At 30.4% G+C, this 24382-nt stretch overlaps 1 protein-coding gene across 1 annotated transcript; it reads left to right on the forward strand.

Annotated features, from left to right (window-relative positions):
- The first annotated feature begins 3786 nt into the window (after positions 1 to 3786).
- On the forward strand, positions 3787 to 4630 carry LOC123217646 (MLP-like protein 328). Its single transcript, XM_044638736.1, has 2 exons — positions 3787 to 3976; positions 4494 to 4630. Exons 1-2 carry the CDS (start codon positions 3787 to 3789, stop codon positions 4628 to 4630), a joined length of 327 nt encoding a protein of 108 aa, XP_044494671.1.
- Positions 4631 to 24382: the final 19752 nt, after the last annotated feature.

A 24382-nucleotide genomic window follows, 5' to 3' on the forward strand; every position in this document is an offset into this window, starting at 1 on the left:
AGTATAATTAATAGAATTACAATGAACACTATCAACATTATTAGAGCAGCCATCAGTATCATGAACAGAATTACAATGCACACTATCAACATTATTAGACAGAGATTGTTTATTTTTGACAATGGTATTGTTATTATTATTACTGGAGTCATTATCCTTATGAATTACAGAGTAGAAAGATTTGTTGATGTATTTATTTTGTTTAGACTACAGACAGGGATATATGAACTCCTTTGAGCCAATATCAATGTTTGTCTTGTCTTTAGTTTAGGAACTAGATGGCTTGGGCAAAGAAAGCATACAGAGGCCATCTCTAAGGGTTCCCTGCAATAAGATAACATTACTTAGTCTATCTTTAATCACACATTTGTCAACTGAGATTTCAATAAGAACATTATTGTCATTTGGTGATTTTGGATATGCTAAAGAGATTCCTAGTGATATGAGGGACACAGAGTACATTTTTCAAGTGCACAACTTTGTTGTGAATAAAGCTAGGTAAGACTAACTGACCAATATAAGAAATATGAAGATTCTCACCATTTCCCACTTGAAGTTAGTCAGTGCTTTGATAAGTGGAGGTTGTTGCAAGTTGAGAGGGGTCAACAGTTACATGATCAGTAGCTCTTGAATCAATAAACCAAGCATCATCTTGAAGAGCAGTTACACTGGCTATAGGTGTATTTGGGATCCCTGGAGTAGTGTTGGAAGGTCTCTGACAATATTGTGAGGAGTGACACTGGGTTGAAGATAGTTCTGTGTAAGATATGTTTGATGTACATTAGGAGGTGTTTGTGTAGTGCCAGGATTGTGAAACTGAGATGTGTGTGGAATTGACACTGGCTGAGATTGCTTTGAATGGTGATAGGTATTGTGATATAAGGACACAGGCTGAGAGTAATGAGGTTGAGTTAGTGGAACAAGACCAGGATAGAATTGAGGCATGATATTTTGAGTGCTGTAGTTGGGATTATATCTATGATAACATTGAATTGTAGAATACCCAGGTTTATTACACAGTTGATAGATAACACAACCTCTTCCTCCACTTCTTCCTTTACCCCTAGTAGGACCATTATAAGGTTGAAATAATGAAATGTTCTAACTAGACTACCTAAAATTAAGAGGACCAGTAAAATGTGTCTGATTATAGTAGGTTAGTGAAGTTTTGTTGTAGGTGTGTTGACTATAATTCACGGGGCCAGATGAGACATAGTTTTCAGTGTATGAATGTTTGTTAACTTCAGTAGGGATGAGAGACAGTTTGTGACTGTTTATGGTTGGTACAGGTAATTGTTCTAAGGGTTTTGTTAGATTGACAGTATGAGCCCCATGAAAGTCAAGAGACACATTAGATGTGAGGGATTGCTGAGCTTTAGCAAGTCTGAGTTCATGTTTTTGTAACAGGTATTGAGCATCTTGAAGGGTAGGTTTGTCATATTTAGACTCAATTCTAGAGTTAAGAGTAACTACAGTCGAGTCATAGTCAGAGTCTAACTCGTCTAAAATAAGACTTAAAACCTTATCATCTGTAACATTATGTCCTCCAGACATAAGGACCTCAGCATATTCCTTCATCTTCTCAAAGTACTCAGTAATGCTTATATTGTTCTTTTTTGTGTTTTGCATTAGATTTTTAACATGCAAGAGTTAAGATTTGGACTCAGATGGGAATTCATTTTCCAGAGTAACCCATAGATCATGAACATGTTGACATTTGGATATGACCCTAAACATGTATGCAGAGATAGAAGACAGAAGCCAACTCATTAACTGTTTATCAATCTTTTGCCATAGTGAGTACTCAAGATTTGGTTTCTTGATTATTAGTTGATCTTCAGTTTGAATTTGTATGTATGGAGGAGGACAGGTTAAGAAACCTAGAAGGTGACTATCTAGACCATGGGCACCAACAGTGAACAAGACTTGTGACCTCCAAAAATTGAAATTGGATTTATCCAGTTTGGGATTAATGGATTGTAAATGAGAAGAGCAACTAGAGGTTCCTACACTAGTAGAGATACCCTCTGCAATAGAACTGGTTGAGCTTTCCATAGGAGCAGAGTTATGAATGCTTAACAGGATGAACACCAAAAACCAGGATTACAGCTACAATGCACCAACAAATAACAAAACTTATATTGTTCAACATACACTGCAAGCACCAATAGCATGAACAAAAAATTGCAGTTTTAGTGCTATTATAATCATTATTATAATCTGCATCAAAGTTACAGAACTTTGTTATACTAGAGGGAATGAGGTTTTAAATAAACCTCCTCTTTCGTGCTAGTAGCATTGCATCCTCGGGTTGCCAGTTTTAGTAACTAGGAAGCAGGTTACACATTGATTACAATACCAAAGAAAAATTACAGTATCACAACAAAATCTAGTTTTTAAGTAATGCAATTTTAATAATGAACTTAGTTGACAAATGATAATGAACTAATGATCTATGAGGATATCAACACTGAGATAACATGCAAACATTTTATAGGAATCAGATCTGAACAAAGAAAGAGCAACTAATATTGTAGTTTACTAGAGTCAGACAGATCTACCGGGATACTAATCTTGAGAGAAAAAAAACATGCAATCATATTATCAATGAATCAGATTTGACACTTTGCATCCTAAGAAAGAATTGAGCAAACAATAAAAATATTCCAGTAGATTAGAATCACACAGATCTACAAGGATATCAAACCGAGGTAATCATGCAAACATGTTATAATGAACCAGATCTGATACTTTGTGAAAAAAATTTGTGGTATATTGAACTCACAACAATCTACAGAGATAACGATACTGAGGAAACATGCAATCATGTTATCAATGAATTAGATCTGAAATTTTATATCCAAAAAAAAAAAAAACAAACAGCACAAAAAATCCAGTGCATTAGAATCACACCGATCTACAACGACATCAAAACTGAGGTAACATGCAAACATATTATAATGAACCATATCTGAAATTTTGCATACTGAACATATAAGGAAACATGCATGTGTATTAGAACCATACAGATCTTAAACGAAATCAGCAAACACAGATATATAAAGAAGGGAGAATCATTGTTACAACTATATCACACCGATCTACAACGATATCAAAACTGAGGTAACATGCAAACATATTATAATGAACCAGATCTGAAATCTTGCATACTAAACATATAAAGAAACATGCATGTGTATTAGAACCATACAGATCTTAAACGAAATCAACAAACACATATATATAAAGAAAGGAGAATCATTGTTACAGTGATTTTGTTGATATCTCAATCTTCTTTTTCTTTCTCCACAGGTCTAGATCTGACGATGTGAGTCTTCAGCTCTGATACCATGACAGGATATGTGAAACGATAACAGATTTATGTAACAGGAAGCCAACCCTAGTTCTACGATGAAAATGAACGAAATAAGATGAATGGGAAAGAGAGTGAGGAACTCTCTGGAATGTAGAAGATAGAGAGAGTAAATTTTATTAAGATGCTTAAAATACAATTACACGTGACCACCGCTTTATATACGTGTGGTTGGGATGACCAATTCCCGCCTTAGTTATTGTCAAGTGGCATTTAAGCCCACTACATTTCCTGACTTACATTTCAGTCCCTCAAGGTTTGATTACCTTCCAATTACACCTTTATATACTAACAGGTCAAAATTAAAATTAAAATTGATTGAACTGAATATATAAAGAGAGCCCAAATCATGCTTTTGAAGCACATCTTCCTGTGTAATATTGTGTGCGTGTGAGATTGAACTGAATTCAACAATGGCGGGGCTTAGTGGTAAGGTGGAGAGGGAAGTAGAAATCGAAGCACCTGCTGAAAAATTCTACAAGGTATGGAAATTTGAATGCTTTCATCTCCCCACCGCCTCCCTTTCAAACATTCAGGGTGTTCTGATTCGTGAAGGTGACTGGGAGACCAACGGCTCCATCAGAATCTGGAACGACACAGTCGGTAAGATTATGTATACATAACTTAATATTATATAAAATGAAAATAAAATTTTTGCCTTTCATCTCTTTTGTGAATGTACATGTTTTCTTAAAATATAAATCTCATTTAGGGTTGGATTCGAAATTTAGGTTTGGATTAAACAAGTTAAGTGCGGGCCAAGTTTTAGGTCTATTTTCATTAAAACAAATCAAGTTCGAGTTAATTTGAACATTCAAGTTTAAAACAATTTTGATCAAATCCAAAATGAAATTATTTTTGAACTAAGTTAATGTCTCAACACTATAACCTCAAACTGAATGGATTCCAAATTGATTCTTTTGAATTCAAACCCATATTAAACTGAACTTTGTTCAGCTGCAGCCATCAAATCCAACTTCATTTACGTCCACCATTTTTGTACAATGTCGTTGTCAACCTCATTCTAAACAAATTTTTGTATTGAAAATTGTGAAAATTTATCGTTCAAATTTTACTACCCCTATACATTATCTCTCATAATATATTTATGCATTGACAGAAGGGAAATCTGGGATTTTCAAGGAGAAAGTTGAGGCAGATGACGAGCATATGACACTCACTCTTAATGGCATTGAAAGAGATATCTACAACGACTTCAGGTTCTGGGAACTCGTCTTCAAAGTTGCACCGAAGTAGCAGCGCACCGGTAGTGTCACTAAAAAATATAAAAGAATTGCATTTCTTGTGTGTAAATTAATGTACAAAATACTAGCATTTATACTAGTATACAATGAGGTACAAAAAGAAAAAAAAGCAAAAAATTAATTTCTTAATTGTCTAACTTTATGATTAATTGATTTCTTAATTTATGAAATTGATTGATGATTGATTGTTTATTTGATTGGTGGGATTGCTTGATCTTGATTGATGATTATTTGCTTGATTGATAATCTTGATTTTCTGCTTGATTCTCCGCCGCAATTTTTCAATTTTTGATTGATGATTGAGTTGAATTTGGAAAAGATTTTCCAATTTTTTAATTACACGATCTCTGTTATACTATTTACACTACACCCATTCTCGAGCAATTGAATCTATAAAGTTAAGTCATTCTAATCGTTTGCACACCCTTTTTCATTTAGAGCAGATTAAGTTATTTCATTATTACAATATTTTAAATAGAAATAATAATTAACAAAATTTTAAAAACAAAAAAGAAATTATGTTGTTAATAAATATTAAGAGAATGGTGATAGTAAGAGGTACAACAAAAATTATAAGTGACACTGTCTGAAGACCAAATATGTGAGTTAGTCAGTTTTTCTTGTTGGTGAAACGTATGAAATATAGTTGTTCCAACTCAAGTGTGAGGTTAGCGATGAAAATGTAGTTAAAAAAGGCAAGTCTATCACGACAGCATCTATAAATTAAAGAATTTCCTTTAATTAGATATGATGATTAATAATTTAAAATAATTGTATATCATTTAAAAATATAAACAAAATGTGATTTGGAGGATCGACTTACAATTTACAATCTTTGGTTGTATTAATTTGGAAAAAAATTTATATTAATATATTAGTATATTTATTTTTAAAAAAATTTATCAAAGACCAAAAAAATTAATACAAAAATTGAATAAATAGAATGTAAAGAAAAATTGAGACTAAAATTGAAATATTAAAGTTGAATAAAGAAAATGATGAACGTAAAAGAGATTGAAAAAAGAGAATATAGAGAAAGATTGAGAAATTAGATTGGATATGTATGGTTTAGAGAGTCGGGAAGGGTGGATTTATATGGAAAAGAAACCAAAAGAATGTATATAAAATTTAAATTTCCAAATGACCGCTAGCTGGGCTGTAGCCCAATTATAAGGTTTAATTCATTCATTTATTTATTTTTTAAAATTCAATTTGTACAGTATGCAGGCTAGGCCTGCCAGCCTGTGGGCCTGATGCCCAAGCCCAAGGCTTGACCCTATAGGCCTATAGGCCTGGCATAGCCCCTTACAATGGAGAGCTGTCTTTTTAGGTCGAGTCATTTTGGTGTGCTTTGAGTTGGGGTCACGACCGACCAGGGCCATTTGCCATGTCTATGACATGATGTATCAACACATTTTTTTTAATTAATAATTAAATGATATTCCTAGACACATCTTCACGAGGAGTCAAGATTGACTTGTTAGAAAATATGTAATATTTTATTAGAGTTTCCTTGTATGCATCTTGTACCACTCGTTCCATGAGAATAATTAATTAATTGTGTCCAATTATATCATACGATAAAATGTATCGTGTTACATTATACGATACATTTATGTATCATCTTTCTCTTGTATTGTATCGTAACATAAGATACATATCATATATCATATGATACTGATAATTATAATAAGTGTATATGAATAATATAATCTCATCCCTTAAACTAGTTTTTAAGAATTGGAGGTTTATGTCGTTGATCAAAGATATAAATAGTTATTTAGAACTCAAGGAAATCAATTTGTAAAAAGAAGATACTCAAACTATATATCACATTTAGTTTTATGTACATCCTATTTATAGTAGTACAATGAACTATGTATATTAATTAAGAGATATTATTCATCTAATAAATCAGATTTTATACACAATTTTACAGCTAATGATATAACTACATAATTTTTGCCCATAATTAAGCTCTTTGATTCTTACTATTCTGATTATGTTCACATCCCCCCCTTGAATTAATGTGGAAAATCAACAAACGTTAAATATGTTTGCCAAATAAGAATGATGAGAAGCCATAAGGTTGGTGAACAAGTTAGCAAACTAATCATGAGAAGACACATGAGAAAGGACCAAAGTTTTGTCTTGCATAAGTTCACAAATGTAATGACAGTCCGCTTCTATATATTTGGTTTGTTCATGATGCATTGAATTAGTAGCAATGTGGATTGCATTAGTATTGTCGACGTATAGAAGTGCAGGCTGAGAGTAAGATATGCCAAATTTCAAGAGAAGATGTTTCAACTACACAATTTTAGAGCTAACTGATGACATAGATTGATACTCTACTTTAGTAAAGGATTTGACAACTTTTTCTTGTTTCTTGCATTTCCATGAGATCAGTGAGAAGCCTTAGAATACACACCATTCATTAGTTAAGTGTCTAGTGTCAAGACATCTGACATAATTTGTAGTAGCAAATGTGTGCAATAAGATCACAAGAGTTTTATGAGGGAAAAAATAAACCACAATCAAGTATGCCTTTAAGATATCAAATGATACATGAAGCGCGATAAGATGAAGATGACGAGGATTAGAAACAAAAGGTTGACAACTTCTACTACAAAAGAAATATATGGCCAAGTGATGGTGGGATAGATAAGACTATTTACTAGATGTCTATACAAATAAGGATTGGATACAAGTTAGGTTAGCTTTAGGTTATACACTATTAGGTGTAATGCAAATTTTGGTGTCAATCAAGTTAGCTAACTTGATCTAGTCTTCTGTGTATTCTCTTTGATTAAGATACAAGCCACCATTAAAAGATCTCACTTTCAAGCCTCAAAATAGGTTAGAGTTTTGAGATCCGCCATGTGAAATGAAGTGTGAAGAAGTTTCTTTAACTTTTCAATGTCTTTGTCATTGAGAATAATAATGATTATGCAATTCGTAGAGTGCTTAGTAAACAATGATTAATCTTTAGAACTTTTTAAAAACACAACCGAGCAAATGGTATAACAAAAATTGTTAAACCAAGCTCATGGAGCTTGTTTTAAATCATAGAGAGATTAATGAAGTTTACACACTAAATTGGAGTAAGGAAAATTGAAACCACAAAGTGGTTCCATGTAAACAATCTCTTTCAAATGCCGTTGAAGAAGGATTTTCTTTACATCCATCTGATGTAAACACCACTTGTTGGCAAATGCAATAGCAAAAAGAGTTCGAATAATAGTAATTTTAGCCACCAGAGAAAATGTTTCATCATAATCCACCACATATTTGGCTAATACCTTTGAGAAACCAAATGAGCTTTATGCCTGCCAAGAGTTCCATCCAACTTCATTTTTATCTTATATACCCATTTATTTCCTATCATAAGAGCATCAATAGGCCGAGGTATTAAGTCCTTAGTCTGATTTTCTTTAAGTGCATAAAGCTTATCTTCCATGTCTTTTCTCCAACATGTTTTCTTTACTACCTGTTTGTAGGTAGAAGGAATTAAAATAGACTTAACATTGTTAAACAAAAAAGGGAATGGACCATATCGTTAAGGTGAGTAACCATGTCTAATTGCAGGTTAACTAAAATTCAAACAAGTAAAACGATGAAATGAAGATGGATTAACACTTGAACTATTAGTGGACATAGATGAGCTACTTTTAAGACCTTGAGGGAAGTGATCGGTAATGGACATGGTTGATGTTTCCACAAGTGAACTTGGATTGACATTTTCTTCATCACTTGAGTTCTGTTGTAAAGGCAAGCATTCTGCAAAAGTAGGTAAGAACGGAATGGACTATCTAGACCTTTGTGATATTAAGGAGGAATAATAATAAAAATCTTTAAAGAAAACAACATGATGAGATATAAGATGAATGCATTTATTTTGAGGATCATAACATATGTAACCTTTTTGTTTCTCAACATATGCAAGAAATACACATTTAACTTCTTTAGTTGACAACTTATGTTGTTCATGTGAGGGAAGCAAAACAAAACATATGCAACCAAAACCACAAAGTCAAGAATAACATAGGGATTTATTGTGAAGAAAGGCCCAAGGTGATTTTTGAACAAGAACATATCAATGTTGGTTGTTAATTAAATAACTAGTTGTATGAATGACCTCCACCCAAAATTTAGAAGGCACGTGAGATTCAATTAAAAAAGTTCTGGCAATCTCAACCACATAACGATGTTTTCTTTCAATTGGTCCATTTTATTCAGATGTATGTGGAAATGACCATTGTGCTAAAATTTCTTTTTCCTAAAACAAATAGGTAAAAGGAGAAAAACAAACGCCACCAAATTTTATATACTAATGAGTATTTTAAAGAGGGAGAGGCTGAAAGACACAAAGATAACAAAGATTTTGGATCAAAGTTCATGTGGAACAAATGTCCATGCTTATGCCCCTCCTCGATCACTGTACTTGTTTGTAGGTCCTGCACATCATGACCATAAGGTGAAAATTTAACGAAACAATTTTGATCAACTAATAGTCCAACGGAAACTAAGTTAGCAATCAATTTTGGAACATAAAAGGTATAAGGAAAAACCAATGTTGTTTTATTTTTGTCAACTAATTGAACAATTCCAACACCTTTAATAGGTACGTAATTCTTTTTCATTAGTTGTGATAACAGATTTGTATGTTAGACATAACTTAGGGTTGGAAAATACATGATTTTGTCCAAACATGTGGTTAAACATGGTTGAATCAATAAACTAAGGGATTTTAATTCCTTTACCTAACAAGCCAATAGTAAAGAAAGCAAAAAAGATAACATCTGTAAGTGTTGATTGTAAAAATTCTTGTATCATCTATTGAATAATGTGAGAGATGATTGCATATGAAGTGGATCTTTCCTCTCTTGCAGTAAAGAATGCATGTTGTTTTTGTTTATTCTTCAACAATTGACAATAAAGAATTACATGTCCATTCTTTTTGCAATAGTTATAGATATTCTACTTCTAGGAATGAGATCTTATATGTCCAATTTCATTGCCATACTTGCATTGGGTATTATTGTGATCATCATGCTTTGTTTTGATTGAAACTTGTCATTAGAAGCCCAAAAAAAAAAAGGTATCTATTGAGTGATTTTTTGCATCTAACATGACTTGTATACTCTGCCTAGTTTCCTTTCCAATGAGTTTACCAAGAACACTATCAATCTCCTTAATGCCTTATTCAATAATTTTTGTAATAGCATTTACAAATTCTAGTCTCTACTTTATAAGAAATTGCATGATTCTACTACAATCTCTTTCTTTCTTTAATTCTTCATAAGCTTACCCAGAAATAAGATTAGTTGACATCATGTTTGGTTCTGTCCACAATTTCAAAAGTTTGACATAAAAAGTTCTAATATATCTATCTCCCTAACTGATTTTTTAATTTTCCATTAACCTTCTTCTTTTTTTCAATTATGGATCCATCAAGGATTCTAGACAAATCCTTTTCTTCAACAAATTTAAAAGTTTGAAAATGAAATTACCATAAAGCATAATTCTTTCTATTAAATTTAACTAATATACTTTCTAATTTCTCAAAATCCATCTTAATAAAGAAAACAACAAAAAGTGTCGAGTGGATGATGATTTAACACAAAGTGTCAAATGGTAGTAAACTGATGCTTTGAAGCGTCGAATGTAACTAGTATTTGTTGATTGCAGTATGATTGATGATACTCCAAAGTATGTTCCTCAAATAGATTTCAATAATCTTGAAAGAAAATCTTAGAACCTTGGCTTTAATACCATGTTAATCAAAAAGATAAAATGATATTCATGACTTGAGGAAATCAATATGCAAGAAGAAGATACTCAAATTGTATATCACATATAGTTCTTTATGCATCCTATTTATATTACAATAATGAACTATGTTTAGTAATTAAGATATATTATCTACCTAACAAAGAAGATTGTTTGCATAATTTTAGCAGCCCATAACATAATTACATAATTTTTGCCCATAGTAAGCTCCTTAATTCTTGCTATTTTGATTCTTCACATGTGTAACACCTAACAGTAATATCAGAATCTGTTTTCAATAACTTCACACCTCCACTTAAGAGTTCACGAGAGTGAACAGTTGACATGGAAGTCAAACTAATAGTCCATTGCAACAACTTCGCCAAAGAGTCCACCAAAGTTACTGGTTGACAAGAGACATAGATAAGAGAAAACCCAATTATGATTATCACTTCCCTATTTTTTAAATCATGAAAATCAGTGGTGATGGTGACAGCAACAACGTTGTTTTGAAGACTATATTCCTTTTGGTAAAAATGCTATACAAGTTTTCATCTAAGATCTTTATGAAGAGGGTGTGGTGATCAATTTCATGATTTTATGAGTTTCATTGAAGAAGATCATCAGTAGCTATTTTTTTTTTTTTTTTGGCTTTCAATCTGATTATTGATTATAATCCCAAAATATTAATTGACTTAGATTCTCTTCCTATGGACAATGATTTTAAGATTCTTCTTATATTGATCTATTGGTCGGACGAAAATTATTTGTCTTTATCTAGTCAAAGAGACAAAGATGAGGTTGTCTTCATCAAACGAAGAAGGTTCGTCTTTGTCCGATGAAATTGATCTAGTGGGAACATTGGTCAAGGGAGAAGAAAATGGTGGAAAGGTTGGTTGATAATGGGAACTGTAACCGATCATCGAGGATAGAAAAAAAAACCCTACGGGGGAAATGCAGTTTTTTAAAACTTAATCATAGGGAAAATTGTTAGTTTTATAAATTAAAAGGGAAAAATAATATAAATTTTTAGGGTTTTTGGGTTTAGGGTAAAATAACAAATTTACCGTTGCCTCTAACTGAATATTCTAATTGAAGTTAACGAATAGATGAGTATTTGAGTTTTTCATCTATTATAGGAATGCTTTTCAGATTAGGATAAAACTTGGGTGAGAACTAGCCCTTTGGCCTTTATATTATAATTCAAGAGGGAAGTCACCAATATAATTGGTTCACTTATTATTACTTTTACTTTCAATTCTACTATTTATAAAAATATTAGATAAAACATCAAAAAATTTTAAACACAATCTATTTAGAATAAATAAATTTTATAAATTTTAAATTTATATTTTTTTCATATAATAAATTTTAATTTTATTTTAAAATAATTAAGATAAACAAATTCCATCAATTACATATAAAAATCAAATTATTTGAATTAATTTGATTATTTCTCAGTTTCAATGGCTTTTATAAATTTACATGTTAGTTTTTTCGCTTTTTTTTAATCCATTCTAGAATGATTTGCCAAAAAAAATTTAAAGTTTTTAGATCATTTAATTAGGGTTAGATTTAAACCGAGTTATTGTGGGCTTGAAAGTTGATTTGATTTGGTTTGATTTAAATTTATTTAGTTCAAAGTTAAATTGAATTTCATACAAGAGGTTTGCCTCATTTTGAAACCAAGCTGAATTCAACTAGAGAGAGTTCGACTAGGTCTAACTTGCGAGCTAGGTAGATGGTGTTATTCGATTTGAATTGGACTAGTGACTCAATTCGAATTATATTAAATAATCGTTAAAATAACATTGTTACACATTATTAAATAAAATGGCATCATTTGGTTAATAAGTTACGAATTCAAATCATGAATCGAAATTATAAACTCAAGTCATAATTTTATTGATTTTAAAATCTTAAATTACTTTTGTCAAGGGGAAAATAGACTAACTAAAAACAGTGTGGAGTGTGATTACCGAACAATTAGTTGTCTTATGAAACCATTCACCTAACACGAGTTGAATTTGGGAAAGATTTTCCTAATATTTGAAACAATAGAAAATTTGATCGTAATAGACCAAAACTTTAAGAATTGTGTTTAATTATAAAAAAAGATTTGAACCAAATTGAATTAAAGTTAAAATAGTTTTAACTCATAGGTTTGAGCATGACTTACAATCAATGCATGCATAATATCCAGCTTTATTTCCATTTACTAATTATAAATCCACCTCAACGTAATTGTATGGTTTGTTAATGGAACCCAATTACGTAAGACTTTAGATCATCCCTAATATCCAGCTTTTTCGCAATTATTTAGCTTTTTTTAATTTTATAAACTACTATAAAGTCAAATGTAATATATGTAAAAGGAAACTCTATTAAAATATTTGATATTTTTCTAGCAAATCTTATCTGGACTGGCCATGAAGCGGAATCCAGCAACATAATTAATTATACTCATCACTCATTCTAATTTGCTAATGAATCTGTTTTGGTCGTCGAATAGACAAATATATTTTCTATTTTTCTTTTAGACCAAATCCTGAGCTGTCATTGTACTTGGCAAAATAAAAATCGTTATGGTAAATTGCGTCGTCGGCATGTACACGTATTGCCATATAAGTTTTATAACACTCACATTCATTGATCCATCAAATGTGGTTTTTGTTTATAATTACTGAGAAGACTTCTAAAAAAACTTATATGGCAATGTGTTATAACTAGGGTGGATACGAGACGAGTCGAGCCCAAACAGGGCTCAACTCATTTTCTGAAGGTTGAACCTCAAGCTTGGCTTGGGCTTGCTTAGTGTGGTGTAACACTAGTTTGTGTTAGACTCGTTTCGCGATTTAAGAATTCATGATTGATTTACACTTAGTTTGGGTTTGTATAGACAAGTCAGACTTGACTTAGATTTTCACGAGATGTTCGATTTGGTTCAGTTATAAGGCTCGGCTTTGGGCTCACATTGCAAACTCATTTCAAATTCTGAATTTTTCAATATTTCGTTTTGGATTGCACATTCCATAAACTAATAAAGACTACACCAAACATATCTTGACCTTACACAATTTGCCCCAATTCAAAAGCTAATATGCATACGAATATAAGTTTCATTGTAAAAAAATAAAAAATATTATCTGCCTTGGTTTAATTTTGGGCCTTCGCCTCCCTTCCCGCTGGACTACTGGGGCATGGATTGGTGATTGTGTAAATGTTGAATAGCATCTTGAGGATTGAGAACTGTGACTTCAGGATGACTAGTATGCCCAATATATATCAAGCAATTACATTACATTATCTGAGTATTTTGTAAAGGCAAATAAGTTTAAGAGAGAATTATTAAGTATTTTGTTACCTAAAAGCAATTACAATACATTATCCGAGACATATATGAGCATATAGCATGATCAAATTCTCTACCTTTTAACAATTTTTTTAATTCTAAAAACCTCCATAAAGTATAATTTAGTCGTTGGATAATTAGTTCCTAATACTAATTTGTTTACATTATTAAATATTTTCAAAAAATCACAAACTATAGCCAATTTGTTCTATCCATTCCTTTTTAGTAAATATTGTAAATAGTTTCCATCCTGGGATATATTCAAGGCCAGACTTCTTGAAAAATCAACGCTATATTAAGCATATTATAGGTCTTGATCCATTTGGTGGGGCAATCTAAAACCAATTTCCTTTCTTTAATCCCGCATATTTTCATAGTATTTGCAAAGTCTCCCTGCCTAACTTCATTAGCACACACATATTTTTCACTATCCTTTATTTTATCAATAATATTTTTAATCTCACCTATACCATCTTGAACAAGCAGATTGACAGTGTGAGTCATGCACCAAACATGAGATAACTTTCCCCCGGAAACCAATGATATGTCCATCTTAAAATTATTCTCCAATGATTTTATGCACTTGTCATTCATAGATGCATTGTCCATAATAATAGTGTACACTTGTTAACATAAAATTAACACGTTTATAAGCGTTGTCACTTATCAATCAAGATATATATATATATATATATATATATATATATATATGTGTGTGTGTGTGTGTGTGTGTGTGTGTGTGTATAAGCAAAATAACATTAAACTTTACCTTGTTTTGAATACCCCATTCTTTGAAGCAATTGTATATAGCTTGCGCACAAGTTTTCCCGTTTCTTGGGGGAGGCATATGGACAAAACTAATAATATGTTTATTTAATGTCCATTCTTGATCCACTTAATACATGGTGATGACCACATATTTGATGTTTTGTGCATCTGACTTCCATAAATCTGTTGTCACACTTATCCTTTTTAACTCTTTAAAGAGTTTCTTCAATTATTTGGCTTTAGCTTGTATAACTCAATCACAGTTAGATTTGGCTTGTTTTCCACCAATTCTTTTGTATAACGATTGTAGAATACTATAAAAATAGTTGAAGCCAATATATGCTCATTAAAAGAGAATGATAATTTGTTAATCAAATTATTGTAAGCCAGTGCCTCATGGATTTGCATATTGAATCACAATATTAGTTAATTATTTTACAAAATTAGAATAAAGCTCATCGTAAATAACCAAACAAGTTACTTAAGTATTTAAGTCATACCTTTATGTGATTATATTTTGTGTTCATTCTCATGATTGGGGGGGCTAGGAAATTTTTCTCTTGGCTAAAATCCTGATAACATTTGTACCTTCGAAGCACTTTGTTTTCCTATTGCCTTCTTTCTTTCGAGACATTGTTTTATATGGCAAGAAAGGTGTGTTGTTGAATGTGTCTTCTGTAGCTTCAACATTTTGTTACAAAACTTATATATAGCAAATCGTGTATCCCCTACCGTTATAATCATGTCTCTAGGAAAGCACTACCAAACAACAAAGGTCTTTCTCTTCTTGCTGGTGAGATAACTGGAGGAGTAGGTAAAGTAGATTTCCCTTCAAATATTATATCTTCTTATTCATTGATATCTTTTTCACCATCATTAGACCTTTTATAATCTTCTATAAATGTAGTTTCTACTTTTATATCATCTACAAATCACATAATCGAGGTTCCTAAATTGTTATTCCCTTCTGCTTTAATGCCCTTAATAAACCGGTATTTTTTTTCCGATTGTAGTTGAGAAATGAAAGGAACCTCAACTAATATTTCTTCGTTGCATCTGGATTATATAATGAAAAAAATTTATCAAGAATCCAAACTTTAACATAACTACTATTAGATTAAAAATAGGCAAGGTGCCAAGTTGGTTTCCTCAAAATATAGTTTGGCAGCATGTAACAATAGTTTAGCAACTCATTATTTCCTTATAAAATAGTTTGGTAGCAAAAATCAAACAGAAAGAATAGCCAAGGTGGAAACTCATTTCAAATGTAGGGAAGACGAAAAATAGAAATTACTAGATGTATCATTCCTTAACTATATCAGACAACAAAAATCAAACAGAAAGAATAGTTTAGTAGCAAAAGCATAAACAATAAAATCTATCATTTTGGAAAATAACATACAACTTGTATAGGGCATCTTTCTGTATGATACAAGTAACAAAAACATAAACAAATAGCCTATGACAAATTACATGTATAATGTATTATTTATACAAGCAACAAAATAACACACACTCACTCTCTTTGTTTCATCTCTCTCACAACCTCAAAATAAAAAATAAACTTAGTAAGACAAAAAAATAGAAATTACTCTGTTGAAGTCGTCGAATGCTACAAGATTGCTGGAGAATCGTCGGAGCAATGCTTGAGAAACGCAATAACTAGCAAATATGGGAGAGGAGGCGGTGACTTTTGTGAAAGGAGAACTAAAATGACGTCAAGAGCTTCAGTAGCAGAGGTGGAGCCACACTGGTGAGTCACGCAGCGTCAGTGACAATTGACAAAGCTTGAACTTGAAGGCTTGGTGAGTTGCGCGACGATGACTTTATGTTTGATTTTTTCAACTTGATAGTGATACGTATTTTAGTTTAGGACTTTAAGCTTAGGCGCAAGTTTTTCTCAATTTTTGGCCACAACGTCGTTTCAAAGAATAGACACATATTTTTAACACAAGTAAGCCATGCTCAGCTCATTCAGCTGCACAACCCTTGTTTGGGTTCAAGTTCGTATATTTTTTCCTTATTACTCCCTCACTCATATCCGGGCCCATGTTCATTCATACCATGTTTGTTTTGGCCTTGTTTGAACAAAGCTCATTTTGAGCTCAAACAAACTCACTTTGAATCCAACCCTAGTTATAACCTAAGATATACATGTGTTGATTGAAGTACATAATTTGGAATCTTATACAAGAAAGGTTACAATAGTAGCAATTAGGATTTGATAATGAATCCTAATTTCCACTAAAATATAAAATGAAAAGAGAAATAATTAAGAAGACTAAAATTTTTAATGTGATTCAATTTAATAATTGAAAAACATACATCCATGGTGTATTATTTAGATGATATTACAATTAAAGAATATTGTGCTTCAATCTGATACTTATAATTCAACATTCCTTTAATCTACCACTCATAAATTTTAGTATAATAATATTTCTCTAAACATTTGGATTGTTTTTGTGTCAATCCAAACACAACCTAACTTAGTTTTGACTTGTGTTTGGTTAACTCGAAATATGTTTTGTTGTGTTAGGTTAGGTTCATGTCATGTTGTGTTAGGTTAAAGGGGTCGATGTATGAAAAACTGTCAGCTCTATTATACTAATTGAGAAGGAAGAAATATTTTTCCCTCATTGACATGAAGGGGAACAATAGGAAAATCCTCTTAAATAGTTACTATTCAGGTGAGTTCTCCTCTCTACTATAAGATGGAAGGTTTGTTTGTGCCTCTTGATGGTTAGCAGACTGGAGCTATATGTGGTCATTGTTATTGTAACTATTCATTGATCGTTGTTACTTAAATTGGCTTCATTGAGGTGATACTTCTTGAGCAGTTATTTGGTTGATAGAAAAATTGTATAGAAATAATAAATTTCTATACAATTTTAAGGTATATATTTTGACTAACAATGTATTTGTTTTCATAAAACTATGTATACACACTTTTTTAATTGGACACATAAATGATGTGGTATCGTATTTTGGTCCTAGATCATCTAGTATACAATATATTTATCAATTCTTCATCACTAATGACATGACCACCCCATGTTAGAACATCACTAATGGTTTTCTATTTTGGTAGTGTGTGACAAATTCCTGAGATGTAAGATTTGTGTGTTGGAGGCACTAATAAATTCTTTTTCAAGCATGCACCAAATCTCACTACCATGACACTTAGAAATAATTGGAAAAATCTCTTCTGACATTGAAACTAACAACCAATGAGTAATTTGTCTAATTTCTTCCATAATTGTGATATAATTGTCTTAGACTTTCACATTGAGGGTATAAGAGTCATTTATCAAAGCAAGGGTTACTGAGTAAATTAGTGCAAGGCAAGATCTATAATTTTGCCGGGGATATTTTTTTACTAGGTAAAAAGACCCAGGTTTCTCCTGTGTCTGTACTTTTTTTTACATTCTTGTTTACTCTATTTTGCACTCTCTTTCTGCTTCGTTAGGGTTTACTGTATATCAACGAAAAATCATTGTTTTCTTCAATCGGTTGTCTGTAGTCCTGGCCCGGCCCGTGAATCAAACTGAAACCGGCCCGTTCAAAACCGGAACCGGTATGAACCAGAATCAAAACCAATTTTTAACGATTCGATTCGATTTCAATATTTTTGAATCATAAAACCATCGGTTCATGGCCAGTTCATGAACCGACTGTTCAAAAATTCATAAACTGGTATTTTTTTACATAAACCGACAAATGTTTGCAAGGGACCGCCATATTTTAAACATTTACAGGGACCGGGTCCCCTGCAAAATCTCAAATATGGCTGCTTTTAAACATTTGCAGGGACCGGGTCCCTGCAAATGTGTAAAATATGGCTGTTTGGCTTTTTTTATAAATTTTTTAATATAAAATTTTACTTATAAATATTATTCAATCTTTCAAATATTTTATTTCTCATTTTTTATTCTCTCAATTTCTAATACTCTCCAAATCTTTTAATTAAATTATCTCAAATTTAATTAAATTCCCCCTTTTTTTTATCAATTCTAATTTTAATTTCTATAATTTAATAATTATTTTATTATACAATTTCATAATTAATTATAGAATTTATCTCTATAATTAATTTTATTTATTATTTTTTCATTATCTTTCATAATTAATTATATAATTTATTTTATTCATTCTTGAAAAATAGTAAATAAAACCACATAGACTTTGATTCTTTTAAATCTCAAGAGGATATGTAGAAAATTTAATTGAAAAATTAAATCTAAGCTTTTTTAATTTTTTATTCTTAATTATTATAATTATTAATTAAAAAAATAAATCAGGGTCATGAATCAGAATCGACGGTTTAATGTTGGTTTCAAATCGAGGCCATGAACTGGAACCGTCGGTTCCAAACAGATTATGAACCGTCCTGTAACGGTTCCAGTTCATGGTTTTTATTTTTTTGAACCGTGAACCGATGGTTTCGAACCGAAACCGTTGGTTCATGAACCGTGACTAGCTCTAATTGTTTGTCTTGGTGAGGTCTAAAAGTTAAGTCTTTGATAAGCTATTTTTCGAGGTGGTTATAGTAATATTGTGTCTTATATCAAAGGTTTTTAATTGTATTGTAAACTATATTCTTATATTGATAAGTGGATTTGACTATAGGGAATACCTTTTGCCTTGGATGTAGGGTTTTAATCAAGAAACCCAAACCAAGTATCTCTCTTATCTTTCTATCTTACTTGCATGTATTTTTTAAATAATGGGTGAAATTGATCCTTAACTCAAAAACTAACAAGTGGTATATGAGCTTTTTCTTATTATCGCCTCATTTTTGTTTTTAAATTTTGATATATTGGATATGTTTGTTTGCCTGTTTTTATGGTTCTTTGTATTTCTTGTTTTCCAAAAAGGAATGAGAATAGTCTTACAAGACCAAGAATGAGTCAAACAAGAATTGACATCAAAAGGTTTGATGGAAAGGAGGATTTCAACATGTGAAGAAAAAAGATGCATGTTGTCTTGGTGCACCAAAAGTGTGCTTAAGGCTCTTGGTGGAGTAGAAGCCCTTCCTAAAGAAATGTTTTCCTTTGAGAAGATTGAGGTATTAGAAACTATCTATAGTATTTTGACTATGCACTTGTTAGATAATGTGTTTAGACAAATAAAAAAGGAAAATATTATTGCCAAGGTTTGGTTAAAATTGAAGTCTCTATTTATGACTAAATCCTTGACTAATAAAATTTATCCAAAAGAACAATTATTTGGTTTCAAGATAGATTCAACTAAATCATTAGTTAACAATTTAGGTGAATTTAATAAGATTACTATTAGTTTGACTAATATAGATGAAAAAATATCTTGTGAAAATTAAGCTATAATAATTATTATTTAACTGGTTCCTTTAAAAATGTAAAAGTTTCCATTAAGTATAGTAGAGAATCACGATCATTAGAGGATGCTCTAGGTGATTTAAGATCTAAGGATTTAGAGATAAAATTTATAGAAAATTTGTTAACGAGGGTATCCAAATTAAAGCTAGAATAGACAAAAGAAATCATTCTAAAGATAAAAAGTCATAGGTCTAAGTCTAAAACTGAAAAAACTTATTGGCATTATCACAAAGAAGGATATTTTAAAAGAAATTGTCCTAATAAGAAGAAACAACACACTAGAAATAATGGTAACCATGAAATTGCAAACATTCTAGATAGTTATAATAGTGTAGAGGTGTTTTTGTCAACTAAGAGAGTCTCCAATAATGAGTGCATAATATATTTAGCTATACATTTCATATAACACCTAGATTAGATTGGTTTGTTAATATCGAGTATAGTAATGGTGGAAATTCTTAATAAGTAATTATGAATTATGTAATGTAAAAGGAGTAGGTAGCATAAAGTTTAAAATGTCATATGGTTTTATTAAAATTTTGGATAATGTCAGGTTGGTACCTAAACTTAGAAGAAATTTAATTTCCTTAAGATCCCCTTGAACAATGGTAGGACAAACCTTAACGAGGACGTTGAGTCCCATAAAGGGGTATATGTGATATCCTTAGACAAATCTCATGTTTACAAAACACGAAAAAGATGTTGGATCTATCTGTACTCTATTTATATATCTCACATCGGTTGGGGGTGGGAGAATTTGACTAGTTAAATAGCATATGTGCTCCTTAAACTATTAAGACATATTTTGGATTATAAAGCCTAAAAGCAAAACCATGATGGATTGTGTGTTCAGAGTGGACAATATCTTGACAGTGGGTTAAGTTATTGAATCAGGAATGTTATAGGCATATTTATTTATCTATGAATGTATGCGCATATATACGGTTAAGGTACAACATTTGTTTCAAGATAAAGTTTCTCTTAAGTATAACAGTTGTATGTGTATATTTCGTGAGTCTTGAGTAAGGTTGAAACATACAAGCTTCGTTAGAATCAAAGAGATTTCTCTTGTTTCTTTTGAAATATAAAGGTTAAAGAGAAATTATAAAGAGGAATGACAAAGACAATACATATTTGTAATCACTTTATTGGGTGTTGTTTCTGTCACATTCCCATATTTGATCCGTATTGATTTGATTATTAGTAATTGTAATCAAAGACGATCTTGTGTTGATAGAGGACATAAGTTATGTCTTAGTTCATTATTGGTGATCATATTAACTGGATTGTTTATTAAAGTGTAATTTATCTTTGAACTATTTTGTTTTCTAAAATTATGCCCATTTAAAGTTAAAATATTGATTACTTGAGAGTCAAAATTGTTGTTCTTTTCTTAAAATAAAATAAAATAAAAATAATTACTATTACCTAAGTGGGAGAATATCAGAAATTTTCTAATGTATGCTAACATTAATTATGACTTTGGTTTAATAAAATCGGGTAATAAGGATAAACTTAATACACTTAAAGATCATGATCTTAATAGATAAAATAAGTGTAGGCCTTAAAATTTATTAGACCTTGATGGAGGGTCAATTAACTTACTATATATTAGTTAGGTCTCTATTCCAAAACCTAATGCAGTACAACTGTAGTATAACTTACCCATTCAAAGTTGTTATTGAGGGAGGTTTCTAGAGTAGAAAACCAAATTACATCGAAGGGTGATTTCAACAGGTAATTTCAGATGCTTTATGGATTCAAATTGTATAACCATCTATAGGTATTCCTAAAATCCTAAAGTTTAATTTAGTGTTTTATAATTTGTGCGTATATCTTAGAATTGTAGTTGACTGATTTATTTTATTCAGTTTATATAAAATAAATCTTACATAGACATCAATAAATTGCCTAAAGCAATTCTTTACACTGTAATTTCAAATCACATGCAAAATCATTATACACCAGGTTATAAAACACTGTAATTGACTTGATAGGATTTTAGACAAATATGATTGAACCATTTCCCAAAGCAGATAGAATTGATGTAAGAACCTTTGATTGATTGTTAATCAGCAAAACTGGTCTTCCTTCCCAAAAACAATCAACAAAAACATGATATTTTGGAATGGGTATGTATTGCTCTGTTTGTTTTAGGAAAGAGACCAAACCCTTTTATAATAAGTTTATAAGGCTCTCCTATTAAAATCTCAATAAACTACAACAACTCACACTTATCACTCAAACTGAAAAGCTCAATATGTAGTGTAATAGGTCTTTTACAATATGATTACATAATACTTAATAAACTAATTTTGGACTATACATTTACCCAATTTTATTTTAATCAAATAAAAACATAATCAATGTGTATCCATATAAGATATTCCAACAACAATATCTTACATTTTAAATTAGTTTTTGGAATGGAAGGTTCATAGTACTTAACTATGCTCTTAGAGTCCGGTTGCAACAACTTCAATAAGGAGTTCACGAGAGTGACTAGTTGACATAAAAGTCCAATTGGTAGCCTATTGCCCCACCCAAGAGTTCACGAGAGTAATAAGTTGACGTGAAGGTCCAACCAATAATCTATTATAACAACTCCACCCAAAAGTCTACAAAAGTATGATGACATTAAAGGCACTATTTTGAAGACTGTATTCCTTTTGGTGAAGATGCTACTCAAGATTTCATTAGTAATCTTGAAAAGAGCGGGGTGATCAACTTCATGATTTTATGAGTTTGATTGAAGAAGATTATCAGTTAGAGTCAACATTTTTATTTTTTTTGCTTTTGATCAAAAAAATTTTTTTTGGTAAGTAATTAATTAGAGAGTTTCATAAGTGTGACAGATTTAATTAAAACATTGATTATAACTAGAGAATATTAATCAACTTGATTCTCTTTGAATGGATGACAATTTGAAAATTTATTATCAAGAAATACTATTGTGATTTGGTGATCTGAATTATGGATTGTGGTAATTCTCGTATGTTTTCATCTTGCATGGATAGGAAATGAAAAATTTGGCCTTTTCCTACCTTGTTGTCATCCCTATTTATATTATACTTATTTATATTATAAGTAATACTATGTGTATTCACTTTAAATATACAAATGTATACATACTTATATATGTCATCATATAATTAAGTGTTACTTTATTTTTTATTCAAAATCATTCAATCATATGATAACACATATAGATGTATATATATTTAAAATAAGTACAAATAGTTTTTATTATTATATTATAATTAAAGAGGGAAGTTACCATCTATCTTAGTTCATTTTATTTATTCTTATATGTAATTGTAATTTTACTCTTTATAAAAATAATAAATAACACATCAAAAAATTTAAAATAAATATCAAAATAAATTTTAAATTTATTTTTTAAAATAATTAAGATGAACAAATTCAATCAATCACGTATAAACATTTTATTAATTGAATTTATTTGATCATTTCTTAATTTCAATGGATTGAATAGCCTGTTTTTTTTTTTTTTTTTTTTTTGCTTTTTGCTTTCATCCATTCAAAAACAATTTGCTGAAAAAATTCATGTAAAAATAAAACAATGGAGTCCCGTTAGGGTGTTATTAGGTAATGGTACAGACTAATCGATTTTTAGGCCCATTATTAAACAACATGGATTGTTTAATATTATATGTACAAATAATATATACAATTTTATACACAAATAATGATATATTATTATATAATTATTAATTTTAAATTAAAGATAGATAACATTTAATCACATAATAACATATTATTTATATATATAATTTTATTGTCATCAGTAACATAAGTATTTGTATCAATTAATATATCAACAAAAGATGAGTAATTTAAGATTGTATATGATATGAGTTCATTTTTATTAAGAAATGGGTTCGTTTTTATAATTGAGTCTATTCAAATATTTGATTTTAAATTAATTTTAATTGAATTTAAAATCAAATTTGAGCATTAACTAATGGACCTTAAATTGATCTCAATCTACCCTTATTTAATCTTAACTCAGATTGAGACTCACTATAATCATTTTATCATCTATTCCTCAACAATTTTTGTAACTGAGTTGGACAAAGGGCGCTAAAATGATAAATTTTATTTGAGATGAATTTAATGTAAATTAAATTAATTCTAAATTTAATTTAAATTTGAATTAAATTTACAATATCTAATTTAATTTCAAATTTATCTAAATTGATATTTAAAATAAATAATACCACCATAAAATAAATTTTGCCATCAAATAGAAAAATAAATTAATATAAATTCCAATTTTTGAACTAAAATTTAATTTTAGATTCATTTATTCAAACTAAATAGTAAATTCGAAGGATGTAACTAAGGCTGGATTTGAGCTCGAGTTCGATTTATATATAGCTGAACTCGAATTCAAGCTCAAGTTTGTCGAGCTTATGAAAGCTAAGCTTAAACTCGGTTCGAATTTGATTTAGCTTATTTTTTATTATTAAAA

This window comes from Mangifera indica, chromosome 5 (assembly GCF_011075055.1).
Source record: "Mangifera indica cultivar Alphonso chromosome 5, CATAS_Mindica_2.1, whole genome shotgun sequence".
NCBI classification, from domain to species: domain Eukaryota; kingdom Viridiplantae; phylum Streptophyta; class Magnoliopsida; order Sapindales; family Anacardiaceae; genus Mangifera; species Mangifera indica.

Bases quoted from the DNA above. Each gene is read 5' to 3' on its own strand.
- LOC123217646 (XM_044638736.1), top strand. From the start codon at position 3,787: ATGGCGGGGCTTAGTGGTAAGGTGGAGAGGGAAGTAGAAATCGAAGCA. The intron at 3,977-4,493 runs GTAAGATTATGT...ATGCATTGACAG, and splicing joins AATCTGGAACGACACAGTCG to AAGGGAAATCTGGGATTTTC.